This window comes from Lethenteron reissneri, chromosome 1 (assembly GCF_015708825.2).
Source record: "Lethenteron reissneri isolate LAM-NWPU_2019-01 chromosome 1, ASM1570882v1, whole genome shotgun sequence".
Lineage (NCBI taxonomy): Eukaryota > Metazoa > Chordata > Hyperoartia > Petromyzontiformes > Petromyzontidae > Lethenteron > Lethenteron reissneri.
The window spans coordinates 5,466,865-5,483,269 of record NC_083779.1 but is presented as its reverse complement, the minus strand read 5'-3'; the positions used below and the strand labels follow the sequence as shown (position 1 = coordinate 5,483,269).

Genomic DNA, 16,405 nt, shown 5'->3' with positions numbered 1-16,405 from the left:
CGGTGCTGCTGCTGGTGACAATGCAGTGTTGAGTGAGCGCATTCCAATGTTGTACTCTACTATTCTCCTACGCCTATGCTCGCCGCCTTCACCAACCCGCACTGACCGGCGTGGTGGTGGTGGTGTGAGGTCAAATAACCGCCACGACCCGAACGCCCTTGGGGGGGGGGGGGGGGGGGGCAGTGCCGGATAAAGCCAAGTGCGGGACCTGTAGCATTATGCTACAAAGAGGCCTCTAAAATAAAATAAAAACGTAAATATTAAGACAAATGTTTAACTTGCATAGTAAAGTAATTGTATTTTTTCATTCGCTAAACAGCAAAATAATACGACATATTCGTTAACCTTAAACACCCAGTCGTTCATGAACGTTGAAGGCGGTATAGTACTATAGTAATAGAGCAAGTGCAGAATCACTGAAACGGAATTGATAGCTTGAAAGCACGCGGGGCCCGTAGCATATGTAGCTACTATTGCTACGAGGATAATCCGGCACTGGGGGAGACCCTCATCCAGCAGTGGATTGAGTTTTGTCTGTACACGGACACAGTGTTGAACAGAGGGGGGGGGGGGGGGGCAGCGGGGGGAGCGCTTGCACAATGGTGAGCGAACGGTCACACACGGACCCGGTGACCTGAGTTTGATTTCCAGCCACACGGACCCGGTGACCTGAGTTTGATTTCCAGCTCGTTCGGCTCTCGCCATCAGTGGCGAGTGATATCCGAAGCATTACTGCACCGTCCGGCACTGGCAGGCGCGGTGAAGTACAGTAAAGAAAACAAACACCTTCATGACACACACAGCATAGGCGGGGGAGGGGATTTCATCCAGCAGTGGATTGACAGGGGGCTGTAAACGATTTTTCTTCATTGCTAGGGAATTGCGTTGATCTTGTTTTATTTAGGATCTTGTATAGCGCTTTTGTCAAAGCGTCCTACAAGATTTATAAATGGTACAGTAGTCATTGGCTGATGGCGGAAAAGAAATGGGGTTTGAATGTTGGGGAGGGGAAGAGATGGCAAGGAAGGGTGATGATAGGGGAAGGGCGAGGCGAGGTGAGGAAGGGTGATGATAGGGGAAGAGAGAGGCGAGGTGAGGAAGGGTGGTGATAGGGAAAGAGAGAGGCGAGGCGAGGAAGGGGGAGATTGGTTAAGGTTTTAACGATGACAGGAAGTAGTAGAGTGATACGCTATATACCACCATCAACATCATCATCATGATGATGGTAAAGTGCCGGGCACGAGACAATGCAGCGTGGGAACACGCATTCGGGAACGTCAGCGAAAACAGCCGTCCAGTAATCCATCTGCGTCACCTGCGTACGTCCTAACTGAACTGGTGGCGGGCTGAATGTTGGGCGGCGTGGCCAAACACATAAATATAACGCAAATATTTGATGAACAAGAGCTTTCGGGAACCCCTCCACGACGCCTCCAATCTCGATGTTAACCTTCAAGAGACACTGACGTCTTGTGAACAGTCCCAAAGGCGTCGCATCACGTCATTCACAATTTGTAAATGGCTGTTAATCGTCATACGTAATTAATTGCAATGACGTAATTGTAAATTTTAGATCGCAATGCTGTCATTGTCATTGTATAGTTGACTCCCAGGTCTGCTACACACAGAACACAATTGAGTTATTTCAAGGCCGTAGCCATGGAGTCAACATTGGGGGGGACAAAAAAAAATCGAAATTTGAAAACAAATTTCCTGCCATTTCCTGCCTAAAATATAAAAAAAATTCACTAACACATGGGATGGACTTTTTCTTTATTTTTTTTACAATAATGTCTAATAGTGTATTGTATTACATTGCTCTGTTTTTTTCTTTTTTACATTTTCTTGTTTCATTGTATGTAATGGCAGAGATTAGGGATTTATAAAGTACAACCATAACCACAATCATATCAACATAAATCTATGCATTATTATGTGAAGACAAGTCCAGATATTGTGGCCAAGGTTTAGCAATTTTATTTTATTTACATAGCATAACATTTAAAAAAATATATTGTTTATAGCAATATATTGGGGGGAGGGGGACATTTATAATTACGGCCTTGCGTTATTATCATGAACACTGCCTAATTGTTTAAACGTGTGTATGTGTAGAGGGACGTGGGAATGGACCTCTTTATATTCACGTCTGCTGTATATTTGGAGTTTGCAATGTATCTCTCTCTCTGTGGTGGCGTGGATTTTTCTCAGTCTTCCAGTTTTCCCCTCCACATTTAGAAAAATGCGTTTAGACTCTTTGGCTGGAATACATTTCCAAATGATGAGCCACTTCGTTATCATTTGTGCTCGCCAGGTCGCTTCTGAACCAGAGCTATAAATAGCTCAGTGGGCCTTATCTGGTAAAATACAAAGTGTATCGTTTATATTCTCTCAGGCCTCTTCCTCTGCCGTGGCAGATGGCCAACAGAACGAGCATCAGCTCTCCGCTATCTTTACGGGTTGGTTCACGTGTTGTCTGGGATGATGTCCGACGTTTCGCTCCACGCGCTGGGAGATTGTTGAGCTCTTTCAGGAACTGACTTTTTGTTGTTGTTTCCTTTTTGGAGCTCTCAGCACGTGGGGGTGAAACGTCAGACACGATATCGAACAGGCGGTGCCATACGAACACACACACGCGCACTCACACACTTACACACACGCGCACTCACACACACAGACACGCGCACTCACATTCACACACAGACACGCGCACTCACACACACACAGACACGCGCACTGACACTCACACACAGACACGCGCACTCACACACAGACACGCGCACTCACACACACACAGACACGCGCACTCACACACAGACACGCGCTCACACACACACAGACACGCTCACTCACACACAGACACGCGCACTAACACACAGACACACTCACTCACACACACGCGATAGAGCTACACAGAACCGCGAACACATTCGCGAGTAGTTTCATGCGTAGGAGTTTAACAGGAGCGGTGTTTGGAGGGTTGTGAGACCCCCTCCCCACCAAGTTTATGCAGCCAGATGAGCTTCAATTGGTGACAATGATGCCGCAGCAAGCCAATGGGACCTTGGGAAACTCGTCGCATTACCACCAAAGGCAGATGGCACAACGCTGGGGAGGGGGCTGTGGCGTATTGCTCGGTGCTCTGCCAGCCACCAACCACCACATGACATGACACGAGAGTTCCAAATCAAAACTGCCGCATGTTGGCCCAAGGGATGGAACCACGCGAACGAGGGCAGTCCAGTCCACTCGTGTACCGCGAGAGAGCAAAGGAAGCGATTGGGGAAAATGGGGGAAAATGTAAGAGCGCAACTCTGGAGGTCAAGGCGTTTGACCTTCAAACTCGAGGAGATGGAAAGGGGTCATGGCGCCGCATGGCGACATCGACGGCACTGGACACGACAACTCTTGACCTTGATCGTCAAGTCAAGGTCAACGGCCCTGACGCCCCAGCAAAAAGGGGCGAGTGACCATCCCTTTAACAAACTTAATTTGGAGCTTTCGTGACTGCAGGAATTATTACTCTTTGGTTCTTTCGGTAAAGAAATTAGCATGCCACTCATTGACATGCTAATTTATCTAACCCCTCCCCCTCTCTCTATTTAAGGCCTCGACACAGAGACGTGGTTTCTCTGTGTGCCTATGTACGTCTCTCTCTCTATATGTATCTCTGTGATATCTGTCTGTACTTATATGTCTGTCTATATGTCTCTGGTTCTGTGTTTTATCTCTCTCTCAAATTTAGCATTCTCAGGAAGAACGTAATCAACCAGGTAGGGTGTTGACTGTTATGTTATCCGACTCTCTGTTGTATTACATCACATTTCTAAGTATACTAGATTTGTGTTTCTATTTCATTTATACCTGATGACGATTGCTTGTGTTGCAATCGAAACGTCGTATGCTAGTATTTAATTTAGATTTGAAGCTTTCGTGACTGCAAGGATTCATATTCTTAGGTTTTTTCGGTAAAGTCACATAGGTAAAACATTGAAATTAATAAAAGTAAAATAAAATATTATTTAATTTCAATGTTTTACCTACGTGACTTTACCGAAAAAACCTAAGAATAGAATTTAATTTATTATTTTCTCTTTATACGTGATTTTACCGAAAGAACCAGTCATCCCTTTAACCCCAACCGTAAAGCCCGGCACGCGCGTCTGGTCGAATGGCACCAGCATTGATGTGTGCGACGCGTTTTCAGACCGCGTTCATTCAGCACCGCCGGCAGTCCCGTCGAGACTCGTGACCGTCATCACCGACAGTAGTCCCTTCCCCACGGGCCTCCAACCCTCACTCAGTGCAACCTTTGGGGACTGGCTGACTGCCACGCCAACGTTGCAGGGGCTTGCGATACCGATGGCCGACAGCCCATCGCTCCTCGGCACGAGCGCTTGATAAGAGTGCAACAACAACAACAGAACACACCAGCCGTGGCCAAGTGTTGGTAGTCAGTCGACCCGTGGCACCTGCTGGGTCTGCCCCATGACCTCCTGCCGGCGGGCGTTCGACACTTCACGTGGTCGCCTCAAGGTGCACATGGCCTGGCACAAGCGTCGTGGTGACGTCACCACGAATGGCAGGTGTTGTTGTGTGTGCGTTACACCTCGTGGTTGACACTCGCCTTAGACGAAGCTATGACCCCCCCCGCCCCCCCACCAGGGAGTTCTCCGACCTCTGGACACGCAGATGACCTCGCTGCTTGACCCCGGAACACTTTTGCATGGACCGCCACGCGCCAACAACAACGCATCTCCCGCGACAGCTGTGCGGACCACTCACTGCCCACGTGGCCTTGCAGCAGCAGCAGTAGTAGCCCGTTTGGGGGGCCCCCACACGGTTGGGTAACCCACTGCTGCCGAGCTCGCAGGCCTTCAAAGTCAGTGCACAATCACGGCCCTGGTGCCGTTCCCCACACACCACCACCACCACCCAACGGCCGGTCTCACGCTGCCATGACTAAATGTCACGCCATTCGGCCACGCCGCATTAAACCACGACGCAAGGCCGACAGGGGTTCGTGCGGCGTGGAGCGCGCTGCAGTGGCGATAGTTATCAAGAGCGCAGTCGGTGCAACTGCACACCAGGGCACATGGGCCGCAGCAGCAAGGTGGGGGCCCAGGTGAATATGCAGAGGACACAAACTGGGTGAGAGGCGGGGAGAGGACGAGGGGCTGGCTGGGCGCGATGACAAACGCACAGTTGGGATTGGCCGATTTTGTTTAATGAAGAACTCGCATACGGACCGACGCACGCGCACACACGCGCGTGCACGTACACACAGAATTATACTTCTCTCTGGCGCGCGTCCGACTAACACGACGCGCTGTTACCTTTAGAACGCGCGCGGCCGCGCAGTGCGAAACTGTACAGGTCAGTTGCGATGCTTAAAAACCAAAGCGTGTCATTTTCGACTACAAAACGCGACGGAACTGCAGGCACGATTCTTTTATTTTTTTTTCCTTCCGTTTATATTTTTTTGTTACAAAAATGCCGATAGTTTACCTACCTGGAACTTCCCCCCCCCTCCCTCTCTCCCTCCCCCCACCTCTCCTACATCTGTACATTAAGAGTGTGAATTACGTGCTGGGCTGGAGGTCATGTCGGGAGGAGGGGGGGGGAGAGGATACAGCTCTTTCACTCAAGTGGAAATAGCCGAAGATGAACCGGGCGAATCTCACCCAGATGCTGTTAGGCACGTAACGGAACCGTCGACTTGAATCGTGGATCTTACGGGACGCCGGGCACGGCAGGTGCAAGCGTCGGAACCGCTGCGGGGAATCATCGGACGCCCGCGCGCACCAAAAAGCACCGCTCGGGCTGACGCAGAACGCCAACTCGGAGTGGCGGGCTCAACGAGCGAGAACGGACGAAGACGACGACGCGATGGACCGCGACGAGAGGTCGTGTGGCAACGATTGTGACGATTCGTCGTCGGGAGTAGTGGGGCGAGACGGGGGGTGAAGCGTTACGTGTCTAAGAGGTAACGCAGGAAAGAAGGGGGGAGGCAACACCACGTCCGTGTCACAACCTCCCAGGACGAGAAAATTTTAGCAACCGCGTACGGCCGGCAAATGCTTCGTTAACACGGACAAAGTAATCGACACACCCCCCTTCCATTTACATTGTTATTCATTAATAAATTCGTTCAACGTTTGAATGTTCAAATACATAAATTACAAAATTAAGTCCACTGCCTTGCTGCGTGCGAGCGCGTTTCAATTCGAGGAGGCGATGATCTGCGATTTGCGAGGGACGGGTTCAATGACGGCAGGATTGAGTTTGGAGTTAAGCCAAGTTTAGATCTGAACGTAAGCTTAGTTCCAACTCCAATACACCTCAACCCCCCCCCCCAGCTCATTATCTTGATTGAACTCGTAGCGTTGATTTATAAAGGGGGCCACTAATGTAATCTACATTCATAACAAGGTGGGGATTTATATATCTATTTTACAACAGTACTCTGGGTTGTGTCAAGTCTCTCGTGTTCAGTGAGATGCGCAAGTCTCGGTCTGTATCCATGCGATTGTCCTTGGAAAATTGAGATCATATTTCAAATAAAAAATGTTGCTTTACAGGACTTGACAGTCATCTGAATAAATAAGCACGAGTGTGGAGCCGGGACTGGGAATTCAATCTGTTGATCAAACGATTTGACACAAAAAAAACTCCACGAACCTGATGGGGCTTTGACCAAATCATCTCGTCAGATCTCGGAAAGCAAAGCAGGTTTGTGTCAGCCTGGATTAGTGCTCGAATGGGCGACCAGCAATTAAGCAAGCAGGCTGTTGTAGGTCGCTGGGCTGTGCGGTGGATGGCAAGCGAAATCCTGTTGCACTGCAACTTCGACCGTTCCACCTGTTCCCCCGGCTACACCAAACCCGCACTGACCAGCGTGGTGAAGTATAGCCAAACCCCCCACCAGGAGTGGGGGGGGGGCGCCTCATCCAGCAAGTGGACTGCAAAAAAGGCGTCTGTACGTGGTGCATTTCATACAAGTTTGGAGTCGATTCGTCGCAGCAATCGGCCTGCAGATGTAAACATTCTGAATGCCATCCTCAATAATCCTAAAGCCACCGCAATACCAGCCTGAATGCCTTCACCAGTCAGTGGTTTTCGGAGTTTAGATTCTGTTCGTGGGCCCTATTCTCCCATGCCAGACGGGAGGCCACATTTGTGTAGAAACGGGGCCAGATTCACGCTGTGAAGAAACCCTTCAGACAATTTGTTCCACCATTGGTGAAGACAAAATCTTTTGCCCAAAGTTGCGACGTGAATTCGGCTCCGATGCAGCCTTCGTCACCAAACTTTTCCCGTTTCACCGTCGAAGGGATTTTAAACCTGCTACATGATCCCCCCCCCGGCACACATCTTGAGCTGCGTCAGCGTCGGACCTTCACTGTGCGGGGTGATTTTTTTCCACTGGCATTCCCCCCCCCCACATCCAGTGTCAGTTTATTTTGAAGTACCCTATGAGCCAAGAAAGCTCTTAAGTCGGGTTTCATCAATACAAACGTACCGGCTTTCGCGACAGACATAACACGTCAAGAGAAAAATAAATTAATACAAAAAACAATTAGGTAAAAAAAGCTTTTCAATGCACACGCTTTTATTTGCACTCAAAAGTAGAAAATGAATTACTTTGGCACCGGAATTGATCAAATTTGATGCCCTCAATTAAAGTGGGGTGGCTTGATCTAGATTTGAAGTTTTCGTGACTGCAGGGATCCATACTCTTTGGTTCTTTCGGTAAAGTCATGTAGGTAGAAAATATAAAATAAAATAAATCACGACGTTTCGGGCGCAACACAAGCATCCGTCATCAAGTGGGACAACCACAGCTTCCACTTCCACGGTGAACTGGATGGATGGGTTTTCCAAGTTGAGATGATTTAGAAATGCGTTCAGTGTATCTTAGCATGTTTCTTACTGTGGGTTGTCCCACCTTGTGTTGCGCTCGAAACATCGTGATTTAATTTATTTGATTATTTTATACCTACGTGACTTTACCGAAAGAACCAAAGAGTATGTATGGGGAAGCCACCCACTTTCAATGAGCACATCAAATTTGATTAATCCAGGTGTCAAAATAACTTTTCTCCTTTGGAGTGCAAACAAACGTGTGCGCATTGAAAATATTGTTGCTTTTTTAACCAATTTTGTGTGTGTACTTGTTACTCTCGCGCTATGTAAGAGGGGATCACAGTGGCCACCCCGCCGCCATGACGAGATGCGATGTAAGCGCTCCTTTCATTGGTCATAAGCTGGCCAGCAAAAGCCGCTGTGACTGGACCAGATGTTTGCCATCGTAGGTGGGCACGACCATTCGTGATTTCAAAAAGGGGAGTGGGGGTAAGATGTACGATTTTTTATTTAAAATTTTTTGTTAAAAACACGAATAGGACCACGACGGGCGGGACCTGGACCGTTTTTTAAAAATGAAATCTTGAATTGTAACGAGAGGCGGCGAGTCTGCGTAGAAAATTTACGCTCGTTAAGGCTTCGTAGATCCGAAGATATTGAACGTCAAAGATTCCCAAGAATATAAAACAGACAACACGGCAAGTTCAATAAAAGTGTGTAAAAAAGGTAATAAATGATATAATTCCAAACATAAAATGTATCTTGTAAAAGTTGTAGCCAATTAAGGAATCAAAAAAAGTGCACATGGAGCCGGAGACCAAACCGTGCTATGCCGGCCCTCGCAACAACACTTCTGAATGTGGCCCCCGAGGCCAACGGAGGGGCCCCCGATCGCGCGCGTTCCATTGCACCCGGCGTTGTACGGCAACACGACTATCAGAGGTCGCAATCGGGTACCCGATACCCGTACCCTACCCGATACCCGGCTACCTGTACCCGGCCGGGTACGGGTACCAGTTTGCGACCCTGGTGCGGCTGGGTACGGGTAGGCCGTGAGTCACTGGTGAGTAACCGTTTGTCACTCATTTCTCAACGTCTTGTCTCTTCTCACAATTCAAGTTCCTAGATTCAACCCACCCACGCCTGCAACGTGGCCTCATCCCAGAGGTCGCAATCAGGTACCCGATACCCGTACCTTACCCATACCCGGCCGGGTACGGGTAGGGTACGGGTACGGCCAGGTACGGGTACCCGTTTGCGACCCTGGTGTGGCCGGGTACGGATAAGGAATCAAAACCCGTTTGCGACCTCTGACGACTATTCAACACGGCGCTCCGCCGCGTCGCCGGAGCGTGCTTCCTCGACTCTCTCATTGTGGCGCGCGTTGACGTTTCGGTTGTGGCACCACTCGGCTTCTGCAACGGAAAGAAAACCGGGAGCCTCCCGGGGCCAAGCGACCGCCTGGTGTGGCACGGCTCAATTTCTTTGAGCAGTGGAAAAAAAAAGAGGTAACAGGCAAGCGGCGCTCCACATCGATTAAGAAGAGACTTGCAATGATTGCTTGTAACTTAAAATAGTTTTTTTATCTGGCAACAAAACTGACACCTTTTTTTACAAGGAGTCATGTTTGCATTGACCACAATACCTGCAGTTGGAATGCAAACAAAAAACGCGCCTTTTGGCGTCATCTGGTCCAACACCATGTGAGACTAGGCTCTAAGGAAAGCTGTCTAGGGTGTGGACCAATCAATTTCAAGGACAGTGCATACATTATCAGAGTTATGTTTTTTGTTTGCATTCCAACTGCAGGTATTGTGGTCAATGCAAACATGACTCCTTGTAAAAAAAGGTGTCAGTTTTGTTGCCAGATAAAAGGGTAAAAAAAACAATTATCATATTTTGCTACTGGCAAATGAGGTTCCAACACTTGTAACTTTTTTGCAAGTTTTGTGGGGTCACACAAAAGGAGGGGGTGGGGAGGGGGGGGGTCCGCCTTACCATCGCCACCACAAACTATTAACGGATACATTCGTGATTACAGTGTCACTTCGTTGTGTTTATTTAATAAAAACGTTTCGCGCCAGCTTCACTTTAGGCTGTAAAAACACAGACTGCGACGACGACGACGATGACGATGCTATTGGTCCGAGAGAGAGCGAGAGAGAGCATGTTCTGAATTGGACGAAACGGCGGGCAAAAGTATTGCTTCAGAAAGTCCGCTGTGTGTGTGACACCATGAGCTATGTACAGCCAGGCCCCGGGGATAACGAGCCCATTTATATTACACGTGTACAAAACACACACACACACATCTCCCACCCCATTGCCCCGGCCACTGCCACTCACAAACATCGCAACCATAAAATATCTGGAACCCAAAAACGAAAGTGTCAAGGAAAACGAGAGAAAATTTAAACTTAAAAAATGGGTGTTTCCTCCTCCTCCGTGTTCCAATTAAAAAGCTTAAGAAACCTCTTTAGAAGATCAGCATTGGACAGTTTGAAAACATATACAGTATGTTACCTAACGCGTCACGGTGAACTAAATACATTTTGATTTTTCATTATTTTTGTTTTAACTTACATATATATTTTGCCGAGTTTTCGTAAAAAGATTTTTTTTAAATACTGTCGTCTCGATTAACTCACGTCTTCACCGCAGCGCCGATGAAACCGTTTGACTGGAGAAAAAAAAGCATTTTTATTATATAAGTGCTTCGACACGAACCGAAATTCATTTCTTGTCATCTGCGTCTTTTTAAATAACGATAACATCCTTGTTTTTACTATTTCATATATATACTTTTTTTTGTTTCTTTAAAAACGTAGCAAATGAACGGCTTCGATGATGAGGATCGCATAATTCTTTTAAATTCCCGACACGGCGGAAGGTTGCGCGGCGTTTGTTTTCGCGGCAATTTTTTTTCGTTTTATATATATCATAAAAAAACAAGTTAATTAACTTATTGTTGTTGTTGCGATTTACAGTAAAGTACGTATTTTCTTCACGTGTTTTTTTTGTTGTTTTTCAAGTACCGAGTTGGTAAAAGCCACCGGCGGGGAGGACGTTACTCCTCTAAACCGTTAAGCGGGGGGGGGGGGGTGGGGGGGCGGAGGAAGAGGTGGGAGGGGGGGCGGCCGATGTGCCTGGCTCAACCGTAGTGTGGCCCTCCTGGGGGCGAGCGGCCGCGTCCCACTGCCCGCTGCGCGGAGGAAGCTCGCGGGGGTCAGGCGATGTCTTTCCCGTGACGCCAACCGTCCGGATCGAGCGTCCACCACCCCCCTCGCCCCACCCGCCCCACCCGCCCCACCCTCACCACCCCCCCCTTCCCCCCCGCCAGCATCGGCAGTTGAATCAACGGGGGTCGTCTGCCCGCGCGTGTCCGTTCATCTCGGAGCAGTCATGCGCGTCCTCGTCGTTGGTTCGTCGTCGCGGTTGATTTCGTCTCCGCGTGCCGTCGAAATGCCCCTAAACTCAAGGTCCCCACCCCCCCCACACCACACCCGCCGTCGACGTTGGAAGAAAACCGTCGGAAAGTGGCGACGGCGGCGTGGCGGCAGCGCCCATGACGACCGTGGGGAAGCGGGGGGGGGGGGGGGCGGCTTGGGTTCCGCTGCTCGGCGCGCGGATGCCACAGAGTCGGTGACCGGAGCTCGCCGCGCTCGTCGCTACTTGAGCACGAATGCTTCGCAGGAGAGCGACGAGCGCTTGCGCAGCTTCCGGCCCGGGCCCTCCTCCAGCAGGTACGTCACGTCGATGGCTGCGCGTGTGCGTGCGCAGGCGGCGGAGAGAACCCGGGGCCAGGGGGTCGGGCGGGGAGAGAGCAAGGTCAGGAGACGAGGCAGCACGGGACGATGACGACACAACAACGTGGCCCAAGGGCAGCGCTGTTTGCCCCCCTTTGTTGTGGGGTTCAAGCTTAGCGGGCGCCCCGGATATCACCGCGGGTGTTATTGCCCTGAACACGGGCGTCCGCTTTAGTGGACGTTAAATATTGCGTTGCGTTATACGAACAAGGGCAGGCGGCCGTGAGCGATGGCGCCGCGATCAATATGTAGCGCGTCACAAATTTCTACATACCTGGGCAAATGACTAAATTGGTTAAAACCACAGCAAGATCACCACCCCCCCCACCCCCCGACTGGCAAACTACACATCTGCGACACAGCCCCTTTGTAATAGAGGTGCAAAACAGACTGTTCTAGCTCACTATTATACTCATTAAAAGCTTTGTACATGTACAATCTGTGAATGTAACTCAAAGCTCCCGCGGCACCGTTGAGCAGCAACAAGGACCCCCCCCCCTCCACCCCCCTTCCTCACCGTTCCTGCTGGGGCATTTCGCCAGAAGTGACAGGAGGAAGTTGTTGAGACGATCCTTCTGCCGCTGCCGGCGCTCCCCCTCTGTGGGGGCTGCTGCTCGTGGAGGGCTGCTCCGTGGAGGGCGGCTCCGTGGAGGGCGGCTGCTCTGGCCTGACCCCCGACCTGTCCTCCGAGCAGACCTCCGACATCGCCGCTCGCTCCCTCTCTTGCTGCAGCTGTCGCCGCGCCCGGCTACTGCTCCTGCTGCCCCTGCTACAGCTGCCCTGGATGACAGCGCTGGCGCCGTCGATCCTTTCTTTGCCGTCGCCATCATCGTTTATGCCGATGCTGACGCCGCTGCCGCCGCCGTTACTGCTGCTGCAATGCTCCGCCTTGGTCTCGCCGTGGCAAACCGACTCGGCTTTTTTGTGCTCCTCCGATAACGTTGCCACAGGCAGTGCTGGTGGCGGTGACGGTGGCGGTGCTGGTAGTGACGTTGCCGGTGGTGAAGACGCCTCGTCCACGTGTCTAGAGGACGGCGCTCCGAGCATCGGCTTCTTCCTGCGCGAGCGACTCTTGTCGGACTTCCACGAAGGTGACCGGCTGCTGCTGCTGCCGCCGCCGCCGCTGCCGCCGCTAGTGTCACACGCGCACGTAACGGACAGTCTGCGTCAACTCGCCGTGTCGCCATCTCTCCGGATTTAATCGCCGCCGTTTATCCATTACGGGGGGGGGGGGGGGGGGGGCAGCGGTGCGCACAAGTACTGAACCGTGAACATGAGAACCTGGGTTTGGATCCCGGCCAAGTCTAACGTCGGCGGCGAGTGGCATCCGAACCGATCTTCGGCTTCCCACCCCTTTCACCATCTCGCACTGAACTGGGTGGAGAAGTTTAGTCGAACCCACGTAACCGACATGGCGTGGGAATGCTTCCATCCAGCAGTGGATTGGCAACTGACAGGGTCGTAATTCTGATTTGCCTTGGGAGGCATGTTAAAAGCGATCGATCCATCAATTTAAATTTACTCTTACGCTCAAGATACACGTGCCAGAATTGTACTTGGAATAATACATTACGTAAAATTTCGTGCACATTATCTGTTAATGGACGCTTACGGATATAAGAGAGATGGACAAGAAGTGCATGACAGATGAGAGAGACATTGCCAATAGGACAGACAAACAAACAAACACGACAGGCAGTACGAACAAAACAGATGGAACGAGACGGCAAGTAAATATGGTTTGAATCGTGACCGAAAAACTGTGACCCGAAACCTTGACCCGGAATCGTGATAAATCTGTCAATTGCTTGGGGACGATGAATCATCACCCAACTCTATACCTTGCCACTTTTGTATTGTTCAAACGAAGCGACGGAACGTGATCAAATGCTGCTCGCATCTCTTATGTGTCCTGGGGAGAAAATGGGTCTCTGCTTATCACCCACTGACATCGTGACCCGTGTCCCTCTCTCCCTCGACTCTCCCCCCACTCCCCTCCCTCGACCCCCCCCCTTTCTCCTCTCCCTCCCTGCTCCACTCCCTCCCTGGATTGAGTGAGAGAGGCCACTCACCTCCCGCCATTCCGCTTGTAGTTCTCTGGAACGTGGTGAGGCTGAAGGGAAAAAAAAAACACAGCAAGCCACACCAAACGGCAGCACACAAACACGCAGACGTGGCGTTAAAATTATTTACAACAGCAGTTGCCCAGAAAACACATTATTTGTTCATATATTTGCTGTGGCGCTGCAACTTATGCAACAAAGGCACACTCCACAATGCCTGTACAAGTCAAAGCCGTTCTATTCAAGGTCTTTCTTAAAAAACTAAAATTTAGGTCTCAACGGGTTCTTGCCGGGTTACACTTGAAGGTCAGCTCATCCATCTGTGCTGTTTCAGGCTCCATCTCCCCAGCACCCTCCACTTCCTACCCCTACCTCTAAGATATTCTTCTCACATTCGGTGATCCCGCGACGATGTCGCCCGGATCGCAGAATCATCATCAGAATATTCAGTTATCCTGGAGGAATCCGATAAGCTACAAAGCTCTTTTTCACAGATGTCCTGGAGCCACGTGACCCTTTTTGCCTGACCCCTGGGTGCTACCCTGTGAACGGTGACCCTGGGTGGAGCCCTGTGAACCCTGACCCTGGGTGCAACCCTGTGAACGATGACCCTGGGTGCTACCCTGTGAACGATGACCCTGGGTGCTACCCTGTGACCCTGGGTGGTGCCCTGTGACCTGTGACCCTGGGTGGGACCCTGTGAACCATGACCCTGGGTGGAGCCCTGTGAAGCCTGACCCTGGGTGGTACCCTGTGAACCTTGACCCTGGGTGGTACCCTGTGAACCTTGACCCTGGGTGGTGCCCTGTGAACCGTGACCCTGGGTGGTGCCCTGTGAACCATGACCCTGGGTGGAGCCCTGTGAACCGTGACCCTGGGTGGTGCCCTGTGAACCATGACCCTGGGTGGAGCCCTGTGAACCCTGACCCTGGGTGGGACCCTGTGAACCATGACCCTGGCTGGTGTCCTGCGAACCATGACCCTGGGTGGGTCCCTGTGAACCGTGACCCTGTCGCGGCGTTTAGGCAATTAACTTGCCGTGAAATCCCGCTTGGGCGCGAGGCGCTTCTCGAAGTGGTCGAAGGCGTAGGCCTTGGTGCATGTGGGCCAGTGGTTCTTGTGGATCTTGTAGAAGAGGTGAGCCGACTTGTCGAGCCGGTAGTCGCAGATGTACACGTCCTGCTCCTTCACGCCCTTGGGGCGTCCTGCGCAGACGGCGGACGCAAAAGGCTCTCGTCACAGAGACGAGGTGGAGACGCCGATACCGGCGCTTCGGACGCGGGACACGCGGGGGGCTCAGACACGCCACGCACAAGGACTAAGAAACAGATACAAGGGTTACAACAAGCAGCATGTAAGAGCTCGGATAGAGGGTTTGGGGACATGGACAAGCAGGTCTAGACACAGAGGAACAGAAGTGGGCCTAAAAACTATGGGCGTCATTCACCATGAGTGGGAGTTGTCTGCTTCACAGTGGGCATTGAAGAAGCCTGAGACATTACAGTAAAACCTTTGATTGCGAGTAACTTGGTCTGCGAGTGTTTTGCAAGACGAGCAACATTTTTAAATAAATATTAATTTGATAAACGAGCGAGGTCTTGCAATACGAGTAGTACGTGCATACGCTTTGTCTGCCGAGCGTCACGTGATCACAACTGGCATACGAGTGCTTCGGATTACAAACACGTTTCCGGAACGAATTATGCTCGCTATCCAAGGTTTTACTGTATTAGAAAGAGAGTGGGGCCATGGTGTCACGGTCCAAACTTTGACAAAATTACTCGCAAAGGACTATAATAGTCGAGGAGGGTTTAAGAGACGCATTTTACTTAAGCGATGCGACCCAAAATTCGATTACGAATCACAAGGTGGTGGTGGCGGTGATGTTGATGAGTGATGGCAGCGCGTTGAGGGTGGGTGGGGAGGGCAGGGCGGTTGTAGAAGGGGGTCGCGGGGCCCCACCCTTGCAGAAGGTGTAGAGGTCCATGACTTGGCAGATGCCGACAACGGCCTCGAGGGGGATGATCTCGTAGAGGGGCACGCGGAAGAGCTCGTTGTGGTAGAAGCGGCGCGACGGGGCGTGGTGCGTCTCGTGCGGCCGGAAGTAGTGGTGCCCAAACGCAAAGCGCTCGCCCCTGCGGCGCGCACGCACACACGGCCAAGCGCACGTGCGGTTATATACGCACACACACAAAGACAAAGATCCCCTCGTATAGCCTTAACAGACTGTTGGGGCAAGTGCTGTTACCGAGCACCTATGAAAGCCAGCAAGTTAAACGAGGGGGTGGGTGGCCAGCACCACGCCCAACCGCCTTTGTCCCGCACCAGGTACTATTTTGAGGCCCAGTCGCCCAAGGGGAGGCCCTGAACCAGGTCAGATAATCGTCACTGGTGTTGGCCGTGAGCGGGAATGGAACTCGGGACGCCGGGTTCGTAGTGCAGCGCGCCAACTGCTACACTACCACTCCCCACACACACGCACGTAAACCTAACAGAATGGGACTTCCATCTATAAGGTACCTTACATTTTTACATTTTTAAACACGAGCGCGCGATGCCAGCGTTAAGAAACACAGGGATTTTGCCGTCACGCCGAATTGATCGACACACAATCGCCGTGACACGAGGGTAACGTGTCACAAGATTCACGATCACAACGAGCCCATCATT

General features: G+C 51.1%; 2 protein-coding genes across 2 annotated transcripts in view; one reads left to right on the top strand and one right to left on the bottom strand.

The window, feature by feature from the left end:
• Positions 1–5,136, top strand: part of LOC133357884 (GATA zinc finger domain-containing protein 4-like) — a 7,468-nt gene extending 2,332 nt beyond the window's left edge. Inside the window, exon 2 of the mRNA XM_061576083.1 lies at positions 4,666–5,136. Within this exon, the coding sequence (XP_061432067.1) occupies positions 4,666–4,709 (44 nt within the window). The 3' untranslated portion in view covers positions 4,710–5,136. The remainder of the gene's footprint in view (positions 1–4,665) is intronic.
• Positions 5,137–9,901: 4,765 nt separating this feature from the next.
• ASH1L (ASH1 like histone lysine methyltransferase) overlaps positions 9,902–16,405 on the bottom strand; it is a 95,153-nt gene continuing 88,649 nt past the window's right edge. Inside the window, 5 exon segments of the mRNA XM_061551177.1 lie at positions 9,902–11,626; positions 12,190–12,804; positions 13,745–13,785; positions 14,774–14,940; positions 15,698–15,870. Of these exon segments, the coding sequence (XP_061407161.1) occupies positions 11,341–11,626; positions 12,190–12,804; positions 13,745–13,785; positions 14,774–14,940; positions 15,698–15,870 (1,282 nt within the window). The 3' untranslated portion in view covers positions 9,902–11,340.